Source organism: Rhynchophorus ferrugineus, unplaced genomic scaffold, assembly GCF_030347505.1.
Source record: "Rhynchophorus ferrugineus isolate W39M unplaced genomic scaffold, kcgeb_rfMv2 rfM1, whole genome shotgun sequence".
NCBI lineage: Eukaryota > Metazoa > Arthropoda > Insecta > Coleoptera > Curculionidae > Rhynchophorus > Rhynchophorus ferrugineus.
In genome coordinates, this window is record NW_027472580.1 from 57,038,215 (window position 1) to 57,063,590 (window position 25,376).

Genomic DNA, 25,376 nt, shown 5'->3' on the forward strand with positions numbered 1-25,376 from the left:
CAACACAGTTCTTCACAAATGTTTATCCAACTACAATTCGTAACCGATTCGAAATTCTAACGGCAATTCCGGATCATATTTATATCATATTTGACATATATGTCATTATTTTTCATTTAATTTTCACATTATGGAGTCGACAATCAGAACTGGAAAGTGGATTCAGTATGCCAAAATATAGCATCAACTTCAACGATAAAACCGAATCAATGGGGAACGTTAAAAGCATCTATTGGTATGTAAAAGATATGACAACTATGACTACGCTGAACCATTTGTTGTTTGTTATTGAGTTGTTACTTTTGTTGTTTGATTTCAAGATATCTGAGAGCAAAGTCTATCAAACAGTTTTATAAACTGATGCTGTTGCATCATATCCCAATTATCGCTTTTGGTTTTAACGATTGATATTGATGCCAATTATAATGAACGGCCTGGAGATTCTAAAATGTTAAATAATACAAGACACGCGTAAAAGAAGACATTAGAAGATTTATTGGACTAAAAGCCATCTCAAACCCTCAAAGAAACCCAGCGAAGACTTCCTAAAAATTAAGTGAGTGTATTGAAAGTCTCTAAATAACACAACAGTATTGCGAACGACTATAAATATAAAAAAAACTCTCAAAGAACTTCTTTCAAAAACAGCTTTCAGTAAGTGTATCCAAACTGTTTTCATATGATACGGAGAATCCAAAAAGAGGGAAAATGGCTTCTCTGCGAACTGAGTGAACATTTAAAAACGTTTCGACATCGCAGTTTCATTATTAGGAGTAGTGATAAAAGGTGGATCTACTACGAAAACACTGATGAGGAATACTAGTAGTTATAAAGTCTTGCTCTGCTGAAACCGAACGAAAATATTACTGCCGATACTGTTTCAAAAAAGATCAACAATAAGGAATATCAGACGCAAAATCATCGTCTTACATGATAACCCTCAGCAACACGTCCCCAAATTTGTGAAGGATACACTGCTGCCGCTCAAAAAGGAAATTTTGTCGCGTTGATACCCGGCGTACTCACCAGTCCTAGCGCCTTCTGATCACCATTTGTTCAGATCAGTGAAACATGGTTTAGCTGATCTAGGGTTGGGAATTGTTGACAAAGTCCCAAATGAATCGCTGCAAAACTAATACCGTTTTTTCGACACAGTGTTACATGCCTCCAGAGGTGTGGCATCAACAAGATATTTTGGAAAATTGGTATATATTATTAATACCAATTATATGCAATAAATGCAAGAACCTAATATTTTAAACGAACTACGAATAATTTTAAAATATAACTTAAATAATGTTATACAATTAACTTTCTATTGGTAATGTATTAAACTGTGTTTTTACTTCACTACATGTTAGACAATATTATTACAGATATTGATAACATATTAACAGTGATTAATGGAACTTCCATTCACATGATAACGTCAAATAAACGTCATTCTCGTAAAACGTCAAAGCATAATCAATTCAAGAATAAATTTACAAATATTTATAAATGTTATTTGACGATCTATGTAAATTTGTCGTAATCAATTCGTCTGACCCACAATCCAGTGAAACTTTGACAATATTGAATGTTATGACCGTTGATGTATGGGTATGCGGCCTCGAGTCGGATAAATCGATCAAATCTGAATACTGTAACCGTTACCCGTGGATCCAATTGAAAGGCCTTTGATAATATGTGCCTGAAACAATGTGTCATCTCCTAATATCTATCAAACCCCTCAAGTTCTGTATCGCGTATTGTTACATCTGTAGTAGTCTGTTAAGGGTCATGCAACTATTATCTACAGTACGGCTATTGTTTGGAAAGCGTAAGTTAGTAATTGTTTCCAAAGGATTGGCGTGAAACTGGAGACAATGATCGAATCAAAGGATTACAGGTAAATCCAGGTTTATCATGACGCTAAAGTCATATACTAAAGTTTAATTAATCTACCAGACTAGAGATTTAAATATATTTTTAAAAGACCGAGTTCAAAATAACCAAATATTTTTTTAACTTTTTATATTTTATTTAAATAATAATATTGGTTTTAATAATTTAAAACACCATCAGCTCTTGGGCTTGGAACACTGTTAAACAATTTTAGAGAAAAATAACAAAAAAAAAGAATGTTATTAGCTCTAAATTTCGTAATATGTGATTACGCTTTACATTAGACATGCTTAGTAAAATCTTAATTTACAAATTAATTTGGTTCGCTTCAATGTTCCCATTCCCTGCGTATTGTCTAGTAGTTATGTTGGTTTTATGTTGCTGCAATCTTCAACAGAAGCATCTTTCGGATTTTAAAGTAAAATATTGGGTAACCTCGTAAATCAATTTAATCTCGTGAGTAATCGTTTTTTCCTTAGTTACGTAGTGCTGCATTAATAATTAATCGAAAAACTTTGTTTTAGTTGTTTACTAGTCGATGGCTTAGTGCAACCTCATATTTGCACGCCATAATTTGAAATAGGCTTTATAATTGACTGATAGAACAATCTCTTTGATCTTAAGTGAAACTGGGAATATTCTCAGACGAACCGGTACAGTTCTTTGATTTTGAGTATGAACTGCTCAAATTTCATGATTGCAATTTGAGCTATCATAAAGATGGGGGCTGAGGTATTTCGCTGATTCTGGTTGTCGAATGGGCATGCCTCCAGGTTTTTGTCATTCGCCATAACATAAAACTCACATGGAAATATTTCGAGCTATTGAGTTGTGTTTTTCAACATTTCCAATACGTTTGTCTAAACCGTGAATTACAATTTTTCTACCGCCCTCCATAGTTGCAAGTATTGTTGCGATTGTTATTAAGATATTATTTGAGCAGTGTAAATATATCTGCGGTCTAGCTCAAATCCAAATAGGTTCAAATGTTGAGGTTCGTGCCCATTCATGCAAAACTAACGTACCTAGCAATATTCTTACTCTGTCAATTACAGGTCAATTCTTGATATGTGATGATTTCAAAATTCAAACTTGAAAGATATTTATACGCGTTTTGATATATTTTAATAATAGTTCCTCAAATAATTGGAAAATCAGAGGTAGCAGCAAGATATGCATGTAAGAGGCTTTTTAAGCGAGATTATTTCTGTCACTTACAACATCGCCATCAAACACCAAAACATCTCGAAGAATACTTCAATATCATAAAGTCATTAAATATGTATATCAATCTAATAATTGCATTTCATGACAGGTCTTTCAATTGTGAGCTTTCAATTTCAGTTCCAGATGAAATAATTTTCAGGTGATAATCTAGGTTAAATATCATTAATTCCTGGAGCTTCATTAGAAATGAGGCTGTTCAATTTCCGTGGCAACTTCCACTGGAGAAACCAACTTTACAGCTATTTTAGGCTGATAAACAGGTCTTATACAGATTATATAAGATTGTGGAATTATATAATCTATAGTTGAAATACATTATGTTTTTAATAAAACCTCTACCAGTTGGTTAGATTTACAAAGAATCAACATTGGTAGTTTGCTCTTGTAAGAGAGAAATAATTCTGCAAAAAATGCTGTTACAGTATACTTGCCTCCAAAAGTTCTGCATTTTCCTGTAAAAAATCAAGATAACGAATAAAAATAACTTCAGTTAGCTTAATCTGTCAACATTTTCGAAACCGTATAACAACCAAGCCATGATGCTTCCACCTGAGTGGTAAACAGACAGATTTTTCTATATGGAGAAGTTCGCATTAGCAATTTAATTCAGTTTTGGCAGGTCATTGTAGCAAGACCTTTGCTGACATAAATATTCACTTCACTGCCGACGTGAATGAGGTTCCTGGACTAACTCATAATTTTGCATTTGATATTGTTGTAATAGATCCACTTTTCATCGCCAGTCACGATACACTACATTAAACTCTCATTTTTTACCTGAGAAGCAATGAAAGCGCTGCGGTGAACAACTGTTAAGATGTCTGCAAATTTTTTGAAAGTTTCAGCTATGTTTTCGTGCAAAAATGCGTTGCATTTCATTGACTACCAACTTTTTGGTCCTCTAGGCCGTTCTATGTCGTGGACATAAATATCACCACTTTTAAGTCGCTGAAATCCAAATCTGACATTGACATATGATGAAGCAGCGTTATTGAAGTTTCTAAAAGTATTTTATGGGCTTCGATAGCAGATTTTTTCGAATCACACAACAAAATTAATATTTGGCATTAAGCATTCCCTGATTAGCCTCCGTATATGCTGAATAACTCAATAACACTAAATAAAAAAATGTTATTTTATGTAAAATAATGTTAAAATCGCCAAAACTAATACAGAGATTAGGTTGCTTAACAGTATTTGCTTTGATACTTACCATACATTGATAATACACATATTAGATCCCAATCGAAATAAGTGAAAGTACCTAATTAATCATGAATCAAATAATGGCGAATTCGTATCCCTATTTATATAGATGGTCTCTACCAAATGCATTGACTTATCCCAAGCACAAATCCAAGTTATCATTAGATAACAAGATATCATTGTATAAATCTATACTCAAACCTATTTGGTACTATGGAATCCAACTATGGGGACCGCTAGCAAATCTAATATATCCATCATGCCACGTTTCCAAAATAAAGTGTTGCGTGCCAATGTCGATGCGCTATACTATGTTTCAAATGAAGTGATACAACGCGATATTCCTCTAGAACCAATAAGGAGTGTAATTCAACGAGTTTATGTGAAGTTCTTCGAAACAGTGTCTTGCTAATCAGCTAAATATGCGAAGTGACCCGAGTTTAACACCACCCGATTTGATTATTGGACATATATAGACTTTAGAGTAAGCTTTAAAATAAGACTAATTAATTAAAATAATATTTTGCACAGGAGATCACTCAATGAAGTGATTTTCTACATGCCATGTATATATAATATGAATATGAGAAATACGTATTGCCTTCTGGCTGATTGTGGAAGTACTAAGAGTAATAATAAAAAAATATAATGGATCGTAGGCTCTTATAACAAAGAGGCCAATCCATAAAAACCACAATTTTAACCGTAATGCGAAAATAATGAACAAATCATAAGTACGCAGAATTTTCCATTAAATCCAGCGTGTTTTTTACAGGTAGCTCTTTATGTTAAGGAAAATAAATATTATCGTAAAAAATACAACCGATATTTAAAAATAACAAGAATGTATATTTTAGTACTCCGTAAACCGCACCGCGAAAGGAAAACAAGAAAATTTCCAAACGAATCCTTTCGTTTCAGCTGATCCCCATCTCCATCGTCCAATCGGCGCTTATATAAACTCGTATTCCCAGCTTCCTTCTCTCCCCGAATTTCTTTCACCATAAAAGCGTTAGCGGCCAGACCGCATTCATATGGAAATATCTGCATCGAGTTTGTTTAGTTAAGGGTCGTTTCAGACTGGTCGAGGATTGAATGGCACCAAAAAACTCACAGGAAACGTGTAAGATGAGAGGCTGAACAGCTATAAGCTAAACGAATGCTTTGTATGATATATACAAAGTTCCCCAATAATTCTGGAGAAATAAAACTGAAATTTCCAAAAATGGTGAATATTTTTTTTAAACTATTATCTTAATTGATGTCTTGAATAGGGAGTATACCTAGTTTAATTGGGCTTGCAAATAGTTCTTATCCAAATCGTATCAAAATCGAAGAAAAAGTAAGAGGTAAGAAAATAGCACAAACTTCATCTGGGGTCAGCATCTATAATTAATCTGAATACTTGGTGCAACGCTGAATGTTTGGATCTAAAGTTTCAATAAATTGCAAAATTCTTCATTCAGTCAATTCGGTACCTAACTGACTAGTCTACAGTCTACTAAGGGTAATCTTGATATTACAATAATATGAATGTGCGTTCATAATACCAAAAAATATCAAAAAGATTTTAATGTAGCTATAGTATGTAAATAAATGTTTTTTTAAAATACCACATTACCTTTATCAAAATCTTTAACAACTCTTTAACCACCGTCCCTTTAAAAAAACTATAAGTTTTATTTATCGTTAATCGAGAATATTTGTATTAAATTATTCATATAATAATTATTTATTATATTAATATAATTAATTATTATTCGTTATTCGAAATTAATTTCAATGAAAGAATTTTTAACGTTGAAAAGACTTTTCAAAGACAAAAACAAAAAAATCATTTTCTGTTTTGTTGGTACAGTGGTCAAGATGACAAGACAGTTCTTCTACTGTTGCGATGAGTCGCTGGTTAGAATCCTCCTACGACAAGTTGGTCACTCGCCAGTCGATAGGTTTAATGCTGAGGACCATGGTTCGGAGCCCTCGTTAAAATGTAGGTCCAGTTCAGATAAACCATCGTTGGTAAAAGGAGACTTTAAAATATACAAATAAAAACAAATTTAATTAATTTAAAATTTTATTTTATTTTAAAATTTAACTATTTATAAATAAAATGTCGTTCTTTTGACTATATTACATTACCAAATAATATTGCAAAATATAGTTTCCAAATGCTGCTATATTAAAGTACATTGTTTTTTAATATCATATCACACACAAAACATTTAAGCCTACATTTATCGTATATTGAAAATAGTTATATATAAATCTTTCGAATGAACTAATCGCGACTAGTTGTTGACTAGTTGAAAATAGTCGACAGAAAGTAGTCGAATTAAAAGGTAATAGTAAAAAGTAGACAATTACTAAACCGTCAATAGTCATTTTCAGTCGATAGTTTCGAACACTATTTTAAATAGTTATCTATTTACTACGTTTACCAGATACACAAAATTAAAATATATTAAATATTAAAATAAATGAATCAACTAAAACCTCAGCCATTTTACGTTTGCTGACTATTCATTTAAGGAAGGGACTTATCCCTCAAGTATTATACAATACGAACTATACCTTGATCTGGTTGAATATATGTATAGTCTCATTGAAATCAATCCCATGCAGAATTCAAATACTACCCTGTCTTATACTAGTTAAATAAATATTTAAGCTGAAAACGATTTTAAACCCTTTCCTTCGATAAAAAAATTATGTGTTAAAAATTGAATTTATATCGAATAGTACGTAAATCAAAAATTAGTCTGTTCGAGAAAGATTTGCTTATATGACAGAAAAACAGAATTGTGATTTAGTATATTAAGCTGCGAGTGGATGGGCATGGAGGGAAAAAATTCGCATCCCGATATTTCCGTCTTTGACGGCTCGGCCATTAGATGAAATAGGGGTTGGAGCCCGGTCGTCGATCTTGACAAATTTTTCAGCCGAATCGTCAGGTTAGTTTTTGCGGCACTGAGGGAGGCCGAACTGGACGCGGTTTAGCACTACATAAATTTCATTTTTTTCTCGTACCTGTTACGGGGTCATTTGGTGGCGAAAGTAGCATTGATGGTCCGAAAAACTCAATTGATTAGCGTGATAAATGATACGAATGGGGGTAGTTGTAAGATTTTCATTGTTCTCAACAGATGTCTAATAATAGACCAATGTTTTTGTCCTTAAATTCATTACCTCCTCCCTGCTATTTATTTTTGTCCATATGAAAAATATCGTAGTGAATGAATATGGTGTGGTCTCGAGTTCGCATTCTTCTTAGAATATGGATATTATAGTTATTTATAGGTAAATATAAATAATATAAGTCATGTAGGCTGAATAAGACTTGATGATTTTTGGTATTTTCATCTAATCCATTATTCGCACGATGGCACTAATTATCACGCTAATTAAAAAACCTACACATATATTATATGCTCGCACATATTTTAATCAGCTGCATCTTTGGTGAAAATGTGAAATATTAATGTAAACAACTGTTAAATTCAATGATTTTGGCATTTTTTAACACAAAGTAATATTTTTTTATTTAGTATTACTGAGTTACTCAATGCACATAGATCGTTTTAAAAAATCTATTGCCGAAGTTCATTAAATAGTTTTAGAAATCTATGGTGGTGGTACTACATCAATCTCATCTTAGGATTTAAACGCGGTAATTTTAATATTTTATTAATTAAATTACAAAGAACGAATTCAAATAAAAATTCGAAGGCAATGTCCTGTAAGACCTATTTAACGAGCACCTTCAGTGAACTTTCACTCAGCTTAGATGTGAATCATCTGTCCAAACATATACATGCGATAAAAAAAAATCCAAAAGGAAGGAAATCAGTTATGACAAGAATTTCTGAAGATCGCATTACGAGCCGCCTCAATATCGCAGTTTCACTGTTTCTTCAGGCAAAAAGAAGAGTTTTATATGGTGAATTATGAGTATCGATGAAGTGTATCTGCTATCCATCCAGCAGAGCTATCCATGTCGAAATATCTTACTATTCATATGATGAAGCAAAGTGTATTGTTGCAAAAAAGGCCTTTCTGCTGTGCAGCGAGTAATAAACAGAAAGTAATCCCCTTGTATGACAAAGGTTGCTCACAGTTTACAAGACTTGTGTAGGATCTGCTGCATCCACCATACTCAGTAGATATAGTAGCTTCTGATGAGCGCTTCTCTTCTTCTAGTTTGATGCAGTGTAGCTTCGCTGGTACACAATTTATTTATTTCGATACAGCGTCGCCAAATTGACAGTAAGTTGGGAAGAAGTTATAAAACATTATGGATTATATGTTGATTAATATTGTGGCATTTAAGTCAATATAAAACTATAGGGTCTTTCAATAACTATTAGTGCTGTCTGGTATCACCCTAGTTCTAGAACCAGGAGATCTGTCTATTTTACCCCTACTTGATCTCATCAGGGGGATCATTTTAATATTTTCAGTATTTGATTAAAATTGTCATTCTTTTAATGGTTTAGGAAATTAATATTCCCTAATAATATTTAGCCAAAGGTCAACTGCAAACATTTTTAAAATACAGTGAGTCTAAAATTAAGACAAAAATTATAGTTTTACCATGTGATTTTTTAATTAGCAGTTAATGAAAGGAATCATTTAAATTCAAATTAAAATGTCACCACAGGCATACAAAATGTAATAATGACTAATGCGTAAAAATGCATTTTATATATAATTATAATTAAGAAAGAGAACTGGGCGTATCATCATGATCTGGAATAAAAACAGGAGTCTAAGAGTCTAAAGACTGATGACTATTTTGCTTGGAAACCAGGGAACTCATCAAAATAATAAAATTAGGTTATAATTGAAAGTATTTGGACTAATTTGTATCACTTGTGGGAATCAAACACAATCATGGATCCTTTTTTGGGGCATTGATGCAAAAATTAGTGAAAAAGATCTACTTTATCGAAGTAATTTCTATAAGGATATGTCTGAAGAAAGTGTCTCTTTACTCAGCTGAAAAACAATCGTAATATCCAGTAACTTAAAGTATAAACATAAACTATATGTAATATACGGCATTAGCTTATTTCAACCAATCGGGTTTAGCTTTTTCTGATTTCCGAATCTTCCCGAATTCACATTTTTTCGAGGAAAGGGATATCAATCCGACGGCAAATCAAGTGAAACAAATATATCTACGCGTATAACCTGTTTTGAGACACCTGACTATTTTTGATCACAAAAAATATCTTCCATATTGCATGCGTGCGTACGTACTTGAAAAACATATTATTCTTTGTTAGAATGTGATTAGTATTAAATCATATATCAGTAATATTTTTATTAAATATAAATATAGTAAATTAGATATCAAAATAATGCATCTTTCGAGAATTTCATGTCATTATAATATTAGAAATTATTAGAAAAATGATAACGATATTAGGGTACTGTTATTAACGAGAGATGTGTGTTTAATCATTAATTTTAATATTAATATTTTTTGTTTCAGTTAATCTTTGACGAATTCAAATTAGGAAGATACGAACCATCCGCCCTTGATGGTTGCCCCGATGGATATATGCAACTCAGTGAATTGGGGCGTCCCTTCACCGGTGGCTCATGGTGTGGCACATCCTCCGGCCCCGCAGCATACTACAGCGAAACCTCCACGGTGACCGTCAGCGTAAAGCTATTCGCTTCTCCACAACTTCCATTTGCGTTCCGTCTACGATACCGCTTCGTCTCACGACGGGAAGCGGTCGTCCGTTTCGGTTCGCCCAAATCACCCTTGGAACGAGGACAAGTGGCACCGGGCACCTACTGTACCCGACAGTTTGAGGAATGTTATCGGAAACCCTGTCGCCTCCAGTCGCCTAATTATCCGGGAATGTACCCGAGAAACGTGTCCTGCTACTGGAGTCTGAAACAGAAATTCGTCCCGACCTGTAAACATGCAATGATCGCCGTAAGGCAGGAGGCGGCCCACAAAATGCACATGAAAAGATCTATTAACGTGGCGGGTCTGAACAAAACCGCAAGGGCGTTAAGAGCCTGGCGCGATTGTACTGGCGAACGAGACCATTTAATCTTTTACGACGGCGGCTCCACCGACGATCCCGTTTTGGCTAAATATTGCGGCGGAGACTGGTTACCGCGCGTGGTGTCACGCGGCCCCGAAATGTTGGTCGCATTTCATTCGTCCCCTTACAGTATTCCCCTACATTCGCCCCCCTCGCCGTCACCCCTCAAGGGATTCGAACTGGACGTTAACATTATCTTCGCCGATTCGGACTCGTTGGATTTCGCTCGGCACAGTCACAAGTGCGAGTTCGACATTAACGCCACCAGTCCGGACAGCGACGAAATCTGGACAGGCAGAGGGCGTAAAGGAAAGCTTATCAGTCCGAAACATTCATTACCACCAAACACCACGTGCACGTACCAATTCCGAGGTTTTGTCGGCGATATTGTATGGATTAGCTTCATTTCCTATAGTCAAAGGGCTCTATTAATCGGGGAAGGGGGACATGCCCTGATCGGAAACAGTTCGTTTGGTGGGGGCTGCTTAACCAGACTTCAGATATGGGATAACAGGACTTTGATCGAGGATAAGTGTGACGAGCCACCTCTACTTTGTGATCACAGTGCCCTTACCAATTCTACAAGAAGCACGCGGCCTTGCGGTCACGACGAAAGCTATATCTCGTCGGATAAAACACTCGTTCTGCAACACCACACCGAGGACGGCACCGCGTTACATCCCGCTGCATTTAAAGTGAAATACGAGTTCGTCGACACAAGATTAGGCGGCGAGCCGTGGCCCAAAAGAGGCCAGGGTCCGTGTCATCGAGTGTTTAAGCGCCAACATGTCGGCGAAGTTACCGGTCCCAGGAATGTTTTTCTATTCGGACGTGGCGGCGCTAAAGATCTCGAGTGCGTTTATCGATTCGAAGCGGGAAGTGATGAACGAGTTCGTCTAACAATCAACAATGCTTCGTTCGGTATTAATCCTCTGTGCGATACGGTGTCGGATCCTCATAGCCGTCGACAAATATGCGAGTATTACAACGGCGGCAGCATGGCCGAAATTAATATTTACGAAGTCCCGTGGTCGGATATTCGAATGCCTAGGGCGTGCATCTGCGACAATTCCACGTTATCGAACAATAAATTCGTTTACGTATCGAATTCTCGCACCGTCGAGTTGCACTTCAAAGTGCGAGACATGAAAATCACCGAGGATTATACGGTGTTGCATTTCCACGCCGTATTCGAACTAGAAAAATTAGCAAACTGTCCTCGAAATCAACGTCTGCGAGGCGACGGAGGCGAGGTACAATTCTCGAACCCGCCCGTCGATCGAACAGAGACCCTCTGCAACGAAATGCCGTGGCTGGTCGAAGCCCGACACAATAAAAGTTTGTTCCTGCTAAGTTGGGGCGCATTCCTGCCATTAAAATCGAGACCGGACGAGCCGCCTCGATGCCCCACCGCCAACCGAATCCTGATTTATTCGGGCAAACCGCCGAAATTGATTAAGGCGATCTGCCCCGGGGAACCCGGTATTAAACCTCTGGCGGTCCACGTCTTCAGCGAGGAATGGCGGGGCGAGGGTCTGCTCCATCTCGTGCAACGACCTCCGCAATTTATCGTCGAGTGGATCGGTCCCGAACCTGCAGTGGCCGCCTTCAGTTGGTTGGAAATATCTCGGTCGCGTCATTCGCTCCTGACCCAGCTACAGGTTCCGATGAACGTCAGCGCCAATGACACCGAGTTGGAGTGCGCGTTTAAGTGTCCCGAACTGGAAGCGTGTATCAGTTCGTCGTTGTGGTGCGACGGGAAGGATCACTGTCCGTCCGGGTACGACGAGGCGGAGGCGCAATGCGGCGCCACGTCCAAACTGTTGAACTCGTTGCCGTTGGCAGCGATAGCGGCGGGTTTCGCAGTGTTCGCTTCCGTGTTCCTGCTGATCTGTCTGACGGTGCATCGGTTGCGTGCGCGTCGCCGCCGCAAACTGGCTAAGAAGAAGCTGATCGCGGGTCCACGGCTACTCGATCCCGGTCTCAATTCTTGACATAAGGCGCCTCCAGTCGAATTCATACACGTAGATCGGGAAACGACCGTATGAGGTCCTGCGTGTGTCGGTGCGTCCGTCCCTCAGCTCACTTATTATCTGTCGGTGCCTTTCAGTGATTTACAAATGTATATTGCGACAACCTCACGTTTCAGAAACAATGCGCGTCACTGGCATTGATTAAGTTACTCATTTCCCATTTCCCAATTTCAATAAAATATTTTCAGTAAAGATAACAGTGTGATTTGTAAATATAGTCCATAAATATAGTCAGTCTTCCAACAAAACAACCAATGCACGTCATCAAATTTTTTATGCAACGATGCCTACAAGATACTACCTTACTTAACTACAACAATATTATGTTAACTATTACTCAATAACAATACTTAACTTACTACTTAAACTACAATAGTATGTAGGTTAGTTTTCCTTTATTATGTGTACATTGAAATATTTTCCACACCACCTATGATATAGAGTTCTAAGCGCTTTTTATATCCACATAACTATCAATTATATATCCTCGTAATGTGCTGCTTTCATTAAAGAACATATTTACCGTTTTACGTTTAGTCCTTGTTTTCTTCATTCCTGTGTTCCCCTATTAAGTCATTTTGATATTTCTGAGTTTCTGAAACAAATATCTATGCACATAAATACTTCACACTCACTGACTATTGCACAACAAGATTTTCTAAAGTTATGTTCTCATTCCCTATCTTCAATTGATTAGGCCATAAGTCCACAACAAAATTTTCTTTCAGTCTCTTTCATTCCAAGAATTACTGTTCAAGTCAACTACCAAACTATTAATTTCTAAACTATCGAACACTTTTTAACTATTCCACTATCTGTCAATTACTTTTTCTGTCTGTCTTACGGAGTTTATTATAAACGAAGGTGTTATTGTCGACAATGCCTCTTTTTGTGTATGTTTGTTCAGACTTGATTCTAAAAAAGAGCAAATTACATAAAACACAAACATTTAATTTGTATTTAACGTTGTAACTGGTAACACCAGCTCCAGGAATAAAGCTATGCCTGTTTCCACCATAAACAATAATATACCCGCAATAAATTTAATGCTTTTAAAATGGTATTATTTTAACAACAATGTCTTAAAGTTCCATTAGGTTTATTCATGGCTTATATTTACATAACTTAAATCCTATGTTTTCTAATAATATATGAAGGGATAACTTACATGTCTCAAGGAATCGCATATCCCTAAGTTTTCTATAGATCCTTCCTAGACTAGCAGTTTTTGCTTCCTTTCTAAATTTTTTTTTCATTTCATTTTTTATCCGTCATTTAACCTGGAATAGAGCTAACATCGAGGTGATATTAATTGGTCAACGGCTTTGTTTTGTTTTGTGCTGCTCTTTGTATTCACACGCTGTCAGTGCGATATTAACTGCAACACACTAAAAAATTCTTCGAATAAAATTGCATCAATTTAATAGTGTAAATACTTCCCTCTTTAACACATTTTACTGGCAACATTAGAAATGTATTTAAACAAGCGCCAAAAAAAATTTTTAACGTTCTTATTTTCAAACGTTTCAGAAAAGTTTGCCGGTTTATAACCTCTGATTATTATCATTAATATTTTCTGAATAAGGTGGTGTTGTCGACCAGTACCAACACAAATCAAATTTTATAAACATTTAGACAGAATCGCCCATAAAATGCATGTTTATACATGAATGGACACATCAGACTTCATACGGTTTCTTTTGAACTAGAGCAATACTAATTAGCAAAATGGGGAGTAAAAATCTGTTTCGAGTTTAAAACGAATTTTACTTTCGTACAAACGGAATTTGGCAATTTATTCGACATTTGGTATTGATGACGTGATTGGATGATTTATTGAAAATACTATAGTTTCAAATAATATTCAAAAACCAAACTTATTTTAACAAAAGACAATATTGTACACCATCTACTTTAACATATTCAAAATGTGTCAAAGTCATTTTTAGTATTTTTTAGTATTTATAGTATTTTTTAGTATTTATAGTATAGACTGCAACACTCTATTATTTACTGATTTTGGCGTTTGGCTTTAACTAACTGGACTAATATGCTGGGAACAACAACATTAACATTAACAATTAAATTATTATTTTATGTTATTTTGCATTGACATTTAACCCTAATATTTTTTAATATTAAGTTTATTTCAGTTAAAAAATTCAGGACGATTACTGACTATTGCACCATCAAGAATTTTTTGTCTTATGATTTTTAAATTTATTTTTGAATATCTAGTTTTTTATTTCATGTGTGGCCCTTATAAGCCTTTTTTGAATCATAATCATCTAAATCATCCAAATCGTAATCCAGCGTGTTTGATTCTAAGAAGGAAAAATATATAAGAGCTTTATTAAAACTAAACCTAACATCAGTTACTTTTATAAATACTATATTCTAATTGCATATAAATTTATATACATAATATGAAATGCTACAATACAAGTAATTTCATATAAGAACTTTCATTAAGCTTAGCTCCTAAATTCTGAAATTACACATATATAAATATAGATTTGGGACTGGTACATCTACAATTGTCAATCAAAACAGCTTTTAAAACAGTATTCAATAAAACATCTTAGCATTTTTTCTGTAAATTAATAAATATGTTTAGTAGCTCTGTAATAAATATAATTCTAATTCGTTAATGTTTTATAAATAAAAATTTTTACTAAAAAATGCTGTTATCTTGAAAGGAGAGTTTCTATCATATCCAAAATATTTTCCATCGCTAATCACTACTTCTTTGTATCTTTCCGGTAGTACAATGATACCATGTTGACTATTTTTGATATTTATATAATGTGAAGCAATATTCAGAAAAAGCACATTCCATGAATTTAAAGAAAGTTTAATAACAAGGGGTCATATTAATATATTAAAAGGCATGACAGACTTATTTTTATTTACTTATCGATCTCCCATCATGAGTCTCCATTTTTTTGGCATCATTCACTTAATTCACTTAAGTCGGCATTAAAAAAATCTTTCTATGAGCAATCGATGTTACTCAACTGCAATTTAGAACTTATATTCTAATAAATTCCTTTCAAATAATGTTCACTTCCCTCAAGATACAGATTCAGTTCAAAATGACTTATATATCACGTCTGGTTTTTTTGACTTTCAAACCATATTTATTATTATGCATTGTGTATTATCTCATAATTATCCATTACTGTCATTAGCTATAAATAAATATTTTTATTTGTAATTAAATTGCATTACGTGACACATTACAATAAACTTCATCCTTATTATATGTTTATAATTGTGGAATGCTTTAAAATTATTCTAAATGTTTAAAAATGTTTTTTCTTTTAAAAATATATTATTTTGAGTCCGTTATTCCGTCATATATTATGGTTCTAAATCTTTAAATATTTTAAAAACAGCACACTGCAAGACCAATAATTGAACAAAACCATTTTACTAATTGGATATCGACAGGTATGCATAATACAAAATGAGTATGGGCTAGCGAAAAACAAATAGTCATCGATAATTTATGCTGGTTATTTCGTAAATTTTAAAATTAGAGATATAAAACACAATATTTACTGCTCTATTGGCGTTTATTTGAAAGGCTGTACGGCAATAAATACCACCGAAAACAAATTTCCCATAACAAAGTATAGTCAAGTGAGGCCTAATCAATTTAACTAACCAAACTGTAATTAGTAAACGCAAATATAAACACAAAATTCACAGTTTTACCCGTTGTCAAATATAAAATTTTGTAGCCGATATTCACGTACGTTTAGTTGATTACTATAAAAATAACAGGTTGTTCATAAATTATTCTAAAAAATTATTCAGCTACCAGACCATAAACTGATACAATTTGTGTAACGCGAAAATTAAAACGCTGATTACAGTTTGGATGGGCGATTTTTCAATAAATATTTACATTATCGATTTAAATAAATTATCTGTAAAATACAAAATTACTTTTCGGAAGGACAACATTATTAATAATATAATATCAATACAGAAATTATTTAGTTTTAATGTATTCAAAATTAAAGTAAAAATAGTTTGCATATTAGTATAAATAAATATTACAAATCGACATAATGTTGCAAACTCTGATAATAATGATAAAATATTATGTAATGGATTATAATAAAGCGGCATTGGCCTATGTTCCATTTATCATATAACTTGATTGGTCAATTTGTCCTGTAATATATTATTGAAATAACAATAAACAGTAAACAAGAATGTAAACATTTTTAATAAGGACAACTTAATTAACATAATATATTATATTACAAACTAAATGGAGAGACCTTTTGGTTTGGGTTGACCTCATTCTATAAAATAACATAATCCACTTAGGAACTTACAACAAGTTAGGTAATAAAGGAATTGAAAATAGATAGAGTAATGTAGCCCACTAAACACTTGTCTAGGTAAAGTAAATTTAATGTCAGAGCTCTACAATACAGAAATTTAATTTAAACCTTTCACTTTTTAAGTTTTTTTTTCTTTTTAAGCATAAACAACATATATTTTTTCGGGTGCACAGATATCAAATAACGGATTAACAAAATATTATTTTCCAGCTAATTTTATTTTTACTACTTAATTCAAATAAAAGCTGAATTTTCGTGTGTCCTGTTGGATGACATCATGCCCACAACCATAAATAGTGTAAATTTACAGAATAGCAACACATATCGGATTAATAAAATATTATTTTCCAGCTAATTTTATTTTTACTACTTAATTCAAATAAAAGCTGAATATTCGTGTGTCCTGTTGGATGACATCATGCCCACAACCATAAATAGTGTAAATTTACAGAATAGCAACACTTATGACTTTTTCTACTTCGCACAATAGTTAACAATTACCTAGAATTATGTTGCGGTATTTCTTAATAATTTCCTGTGTGAACACATTTACCACATACTAGATATCCACTATCAAAAAACGGATATTAAACCATGATGTCTATTGCCATACTAAAATATCAATCACTCAACTATACTGTATTTGGAGTTTGATACATTTAAGTGAAAACAATTTCACTAATTATAAAAAACATCGAAAAATATAATCTAACTTGTTAATTAACACCAAATAAGGGGTATCTATACTAACTACTACTACAGTTTTTAACTGCTTTGTTGTAACTATTTGCACAATATAAGTATTAAACAGTTTGTTTTTAATATCCAATTTAACCTCAAGGGTTAGTAGCCGCAATGATAATAATGGGCAGACTTAATGAGGAAGACCATTCCAACACAAGTTAGTAAAAAGGTTACTCTAAAATACAAAAAAAAAACGAAATGATGTGCTTAATTTGATTCTATACCTCTGCTTTTGCCATCTTATGTTTTTATGTTTGCGCATTGATGACTGATGCATTAGATCACATAACATCAAGGTCATACTGATTAACGCTGGAGAGCATATCTTTATATAGATCAATTTAAGCATCGCATACATTTTCCTGCATACTTTACATGCAACTTTGAATACAAATGCAATTTTAATAATAATATAACAGTATCATATATTATATAACAGAATACATACACATTAATGTTCAATTTCGGTAAATAAATAGTAATTGTTTATCAAATTAATTATACACAAATAATACAAAAGCATTTAATTATAGAGGGATTATGTAATTAAAACATATATTTTGGTTTAATTTACCTTTATGTCAGTGTACTTCATTTTCATTACTATTTCTATTATTCTATTTGGAATTATTCAAAGCACTACATACATAAATGTTATTGATTGATAAGGATATGGTTCACCAAAATTACAAAATTCAAATAATATTAATTACATTGTTAAGTAATATTATTTCTTAAATTTAATGACTACGTAATTCATTAATTATTTACCTAGAGTATCAATTATCAAATAATTGAAATATATGTTTGTAATTCTAATTATATTCATACAACACCACAACGTTAACCAACGATTTTTTTTCGAATTTTGTTCGAATTTACTGATAGTTATTAATTAATTCTATATTAATTAATAATTAACTTTATATAAAAAATAATGTTTAATTATGATATCGTATATAATGTTGCTTAAAATAAAATGGTACAATAAAAACAAAGGGTAATTCTCATATAGCCATAGTAACATCTTTCACTTATTCCCGTAAAATGTTATACGCTACAGCAGATAAAACACATTTCAAAGATTATAGTGTAATATTACAGTAATTAAATCATGTGTCTATTTGACATACATCTTCCAATATAAGTAAGAATTATTATATTTTTTTGAAGGATTTATAAAAAGTCTGTGTTTTGTTTAATAATTTTAATTTTTATTTATTATAAAATATTAGTAGCAATTAGTAGCAACCATCAACAATCCGAAAATGTGTATTCTAAAAGTTGTTTTTATGTCCCAGCTATCAAAATATATGTTTAATTTTTAGTTCGTAGGCTCGCCAAATAATTTTGTGCCTAATGTTGTTTTTTTAATTAAAGCTAAAAACATGATTTAATTAAAACATGCAACAATTTAACTTTTTGTACCAACAAAGTAAAGTTAGTTGTTTATTACAATAAAATAAATTATTAAAATTGTGTTAAATGACGGTTAATGGAAGTTAACTAGTAAAACATGTAAATCATTCATTAGTTACTAATAATATGTCTTAAAATAATTATAAAGCTATATTGGAGATAATTTCCTTAAATACTTTTACTAAATTGAAACTTTCTAATTTAGAAATTTAAACATAACAAAACAACTGTTTTTTTTTATAACATCATAAACGTATTTTAATTTTAATATAAATATTACAAACAGTGCTAGTTGACCAAATACATTAACATACAAATAAAAATAAAGGTATGTAAATATAACAAAATTGTGTTAAATATTCACAATATTTTAGTATAAAAAACATTAAAAATATTAGAACAACGTGTCATTTAAAAATATAATAAAGTTATAATAATATAATGCTGCCAATATTTCTTATATATAATCGTATGTCATTGATATGCTAATATCTGACAATATCTATTAAAGTCATCAAAACGATATTTGAAAAAAATCATAAAATGTCCTTTTCAAACAATTTTTCCATTTTTTTACCAAATCCTATTAAACGATTATCACGAGTCAACAAATCTGACTAATATTTTCGATAATCGAAACGCTTTTTAGATTTTTAGTTCAGTTGCTCGCCAAACGATTCTGTTTACCAAATCCTATTGTTTGTTTCGTTATAATTAATTCACTGCAAACATTATAATTGTTTTTTTTTTTTGGTACGTAAACGTGTTTTCACTTTATCGAAATAATTGATAGTACGGCAAAATAATATAAAATAAACCTCTTGTTTCAAATGTTCCAAACATTTTATTTAACTACAATGGGCATTGAAGAAAATAATACGTATAATTTACCTATTTTAATCTAAATAATTTTTAAACAATTTAGGAAATATTTGAAATTATTTCTGCATTTGTTAATTTCATATACTATAAAACTTAAACTATATAAAAAAATAATTCTTAAATTTATGGAAGAGAAAATAATTAGAAAATAAAACAAAAATAAAATAAATACATTGCAATAATAAATGATACAATAATAATATTACTAAAATATGCCAGTTAAGTTTTCCTGGCTATATTCTAATATCTCAACGGCTTTGCAAAACAATGTTAAAAAAATGTTAAAACCAATACTGGAAGTCATATCTTAATGATGTCTAATTTTGTTATGTTTGGCCAATTTTATCTCTACTTATTTTTATTATAACTATACACAATCTTCTACTTATATATACCATAAATTGGCTACTAAACAAATAAGTGTATTTGAAAAGAAAAAAAATAACTTACCTTAAGGAATAAAAGGAATTAAAACTAGTTCATGCCCTAAGCAATCTACGCCTCTGGGCCCCCCTATCCATAACCAACTTGCTTACTTTGCTTATTGGCTAATCCAACATTACATAAATGAGATAATTATCTTACAAATTTTATGCTTTTGTCTATAGACAATCATAAACATCCAAGACTTGAGCAAAATGTAGCGAACGATATCATGTACTTAAGTGAATTAATGAATTAATTTAATTCATCTAGTAAACGAATAAATTACCATACTACTTTTACAATAACATAAAATAATTGTTTAGTCAGTTTTTTTAACAAAATGAATTCAAATAATATCGTTTAATTAGTACAGTTTGTATTAACTCTGTTAATAGCTCACGCTATAAAATATTTACTTAATAACCAAGATCAACACAAATAGTAAACGGAAACTAGGATATATGTCTAGTATCCATCTGTTTAATCAATAGGGACAAATTTACTAAATCAGATTGGTGTTAATTTGACAAACTGATACACAGGATAATAGAATAATAAATGGAGCTTTGAAGTAACTTATTTGTTAAAAATCGCAGCATGTCCTTTTTTTAATTGACACTTGAAATTATATAATTTTATATTAATACTTAATTTTTAAACTAACAAATCATAGAACATCTAAATATGTTACACCTGACTAATTATAATCATATTTTATGTTAAAGCTGTTTTCATAGACCTGACTTAATCATGCGATGTTTTTAAATAGCATAGAATAAACATAGCTTCTTGATGACACCCAAAAGCTGTAATAAACATACTTCAAATTTTAGAATAGTGGATTTTCTACAAATTTGCACCTTTTTACTCTTGTCTGAAAACAATAATTTCCGAGAAAATATCTTAACAAACGAACCACATGACTAATAAAACTTATTTGAGTTTCTTATGTTTTATATTTGTACTACTGCCTCGGTGTAAACTCTTTATTATTAAATGCATTTAGATATTATTGCTGCACGATTTAGTATTTTTTTAATGAAAAACAATAATTTCTTGAGAAAATATAGCCTTTTAAAAAATAATTTTCAATTTGTGTGGATATAGGTGTGGTGGTTTGGGATATCATTAACAAAATGCATTTTAATCGGTCTTTTTTAAATAATTACCAGTTGTTCCAATGCGTGCCAATCTAAACTAATCGTTAAACAGCACATTAATATTATGAAATAAATGTAAAGAAGAAGAATTTTATTAACGCTTTTTACTATAGATAACAAATGGTCCAAACAGTTTATTCCTAAACAGAAATATTATTGGTGTGTTGCCAAAAGAGTCTAAAACACAACAAATGAATATAATCTCCGGTCAATTCCTTTGATGATCTAATGCAATAGTTGATGATACATATATCGTTGCTCTTCAGGTTTGCTATATACCATACCGAGTATCATTATGAAAACTGAAAATGTGCTATTTTTAATGAAATTTCGAATTAATATATGTAAAAACTAATTTTCTTTAAGACACCAAAGCAAACATAATATATCGATGAGTTGTCTACGATGAAAAACTAAGCGAACATTTCAAACACAAATAATATTAATATTGTTGGTCACCTGTGAGTAAATATGTTTCAGAACTTGTCAAAGATTGATATCTCCTAAACTGCGATTAATCGATCGTCGAGACCGTTTGTTCCGGACTGACGTTAGGCGATGGACTTGGATAAACTAATTTTTAAATATTTATATACATAAACTTCTAATTAAACAAGACATTAAAACATCCCCAGCATATTGATAAATATAATTCATAGTTTACAAATTTAAGTTATAAAATATTTAAAACGCTTTTGTTATTTAACATAATTTTGCATTATTTGACAAATTATCCCCGGAGGCTCGCTAATGGTCGTTAAGATTTATTTTTTGTCAAACGTAAAACTAAATATACATGTAACATATAACAATTTATGCAGGCTTTCGTTATAAATTAGAAATTTTAATTGGTTTGCGGGTCGTAACCAAATGTACGGGTTACATTAAACGAACAAAAACATTTTTATTCTTTACGGTTCCAATGAGCAAATGAAAATAAAATATGATCATTGCGAACTCTCCGAATAAAATTTGACAATGGAGCTTCCATATAGCTTAATGGCAATGGCAAACAAAACTTCGCTGTGGTGTTATAATTGGATTTCCTGTTTTAATGCGTTATGCGGCGTGATTGAAGTACTAAGTAGTTAATGTATTTGTAATAGCCCCCATAGCAGGACTTAATTTGAAACAGATATACACAGAACGCCTTGATGGAACTACAATTAACGTCCATTAGTAAAAATTCATCTAATTCTGCATATAAATCATCGAATAGTTCTGCGCACAAAATCAAATGTGTATCCTAATATCTCGCTGATGTACTTACTTGGTTAAAATACTTATATAAAAATATAAAATAATTTCTTTCATTACATTTATTTTTAAAATGTTGGTATATTTGTTTATACTATTTGTTGTTGGTATGTTTCGCTTTCCTATTCGTTTTTTATTTTTATAGTTTGTCACGCGTGAAGAGTAGTTAAAAAATCAATTAGGTTTATTAACAAATTTGAATCTATTTATTATTTTTATTCACATCATTTTCATTAAATAGTTTGATTTAGGGATTAATTATATCTCTTGAACAATAAAGTCCATTTAACAATTTTTAACTAACTGTAACTGTTTAAATAGGTACTTGGTTTTTAACTTTTTGTTTTGGTATTTAATTTTTTTCTCCAATATACGATATATACGAAACATACAAGAACGATCTATCAATATTTTGAAATATCAAAATATCGACTTTTTTCTCGATGTCCAACATCCTTAGTTTGATTTATTTATTTGAGTTTTATCAATTAATTTACCCTTTAATTAGGAATACTAATTAATTTTTTTTTAAATGTACAAAAAGCAATGAAATAAATATTATTTTAAATAATTTATTTTTTAATATTGGTTACCATTTTAATTAATTTCTAAACAAATGTTAACTCTATAACATCATAACATTCTATTCTATACACTATCTTCATAATAATCATATATGGTACTCAGTAGTAAATCTAACATTTCTTAGAAAAGAATAATACTGGAAAACTGTCATGAATATTCCTAATATTACTATACTGTTATTAATAAAATGACAACATATATTAAAAATATTATTTGTTTACACTTTTAAAAATAGAAAATATTATTTATATATGAAAATGTTGAACAATCACACTGTTATTGATGTATGATAAAAGTATACTTTTATTACTGTGTAATTTTAATTATTAATAAATAGTTGTAATTATTAATGTATTATTATAATTATGAACGCATAATTATAACTATTAACATATATTTATAATTATTTGTATATAAATATGTTTATCTATTCGTAATTACAATTATTAATTAATGCTTTGTTATAATTATTAGTACACAATTATAACAACTACTGCTATAAAAATGTTTCGAAAGTAAATATCGACTAAATTCATTGTAATTAACATACGGTAAACATATGATGAAAGAAAAACGAACAAAAAAAACGCGAAGATGAGGTGGTCGCAAATCTTACTAACCTAAAAACACAGTGATTAAAATAAAATTTAGACAATCCTAGTGGCCAAAATAAGGGCTCAGCAATGTTTGGACATGAATATATGTAGCTCTTTTCAATTTATAATATTCGTGTAGTGCTCCAAACCTGCGAGATGGAAAATTATGCGCTAATAGTTGTAAATTATTATCCAAAACTACCCACTAATGGTCTACGAGAATCCCATAATGTACTACAATAAATGCGAATTAGTAATAAAGGTACTCCCTCATTTCCGTAGTATCGAGATTAATAAGTGGCATTGTACTTTTTTATATTTTCAATTTCTTGGTAAATTATATTTAGGTCATTTATATCTAATAGACAAAAATTATTTAGGATACTTTACTCAACTTATTCGTATATTATCGAACTAGCTTCCTCGTTGTAGTAAAAGAATAACCTGTTGTAATTTAAGTTAAAACATGTCAACTTACTATCTAGAGGTATTATAGTCTGTGATATTTTTAAAATGTTGTTTTTATTTGTATTCATGCAGCAAATCAGGTAAGATATTATTCTATAAGCAATGGAGTTATTAAAATAAGACATAGTTACACACATTGTTTTTCTATTTACAAATTATTATATGACAAAAATTGCATATATGCGAATACAGTAATTAGTTCAAAATTACTGTATTTCATTTGAGTTTATTATATCTTACTAAATAAACTTTTTTTCAAGTCACAAAATATTGGAAAAAAATGGTGGAAAAAAAAAATATAAAATGTATATATTATTTATATTTAAAATTTGATGTATTTGTAAAATTGATATTTGAAAAATTCTAGTAATTCTTGTGATGCATATTTATTTCTCTTATACTTCGTTCTGATAGAATTTTCCTTACGGCAATATTTGGTTTTGTTATAATCAAAAATGGGAATCATTAATGTAATAAGTGAGTGAATGTTTTGTAAAAATATATAATTATTTCTATATTTCTTATCGTTGTGATAGAAACAATACAACTTATCTAAAAACCACATCAAAGGTAATATGATATATATACGACAAATGGTAATAAATAATAGATACATAAAATATAGTATTCATTACAAATTTTAAATTTATATTATAACAAATTATATTTCCAAATTCCACATTCAATACGTTTTCAATAATTAATTATTAATAGAGAAAACTTTTAACTAATCAAATAACAATTAAGTTTTAAAAAGATATTTATGAAATTGAAATAAGGTGCAAGAAGGTACGCCAGTAAATAATTATTAAGAGAAACAACAACATTAAGTAGATTACACAATAAAAAATATTTAATTCAGTTATTTTTTATTAATATTCCGTTATTATAAATATTAAAATTAGATTTAATATTTTAGCGCTTTCAAGATTTCTGAAAAATCACTTGGCAGGATAATATAATGCAGCTAATGAAATTACAGAACAGTTTCTAATTAAAAATGAATAAATTCGCATTTTAATGAACTAAAAGTCACGCCAAATGCGGAAGTTTAAAAAAC

The 25,376-nt window shown here is 31.1% G+C and overlaps 1 protein-coding gene across 1 annotated transcript; it reads left to right on the plus strand.

Moving 5' to 3' along the window:
* The first annotated feature begins 2,607 nt into the window (after positions 1-2,607).
* Positions 2,608-12,379, plus strand: LOC143204386 (uncharacterized). Its single transcript, XM_076416959.1, has 2 exons — positions 2,608-2,619; positions 9,815-12,379. Exons 1-2 carry the CDS (start codon positions 2,608-2,610, stop codon positions 12,377-12,379), a joined length of 2,577 nt encoding a protein of 858 aa, XP_076273074.1.
* The last annotated feature ends 12,997 nt before the right edge of the window (positions 12,380-25,376 follow it).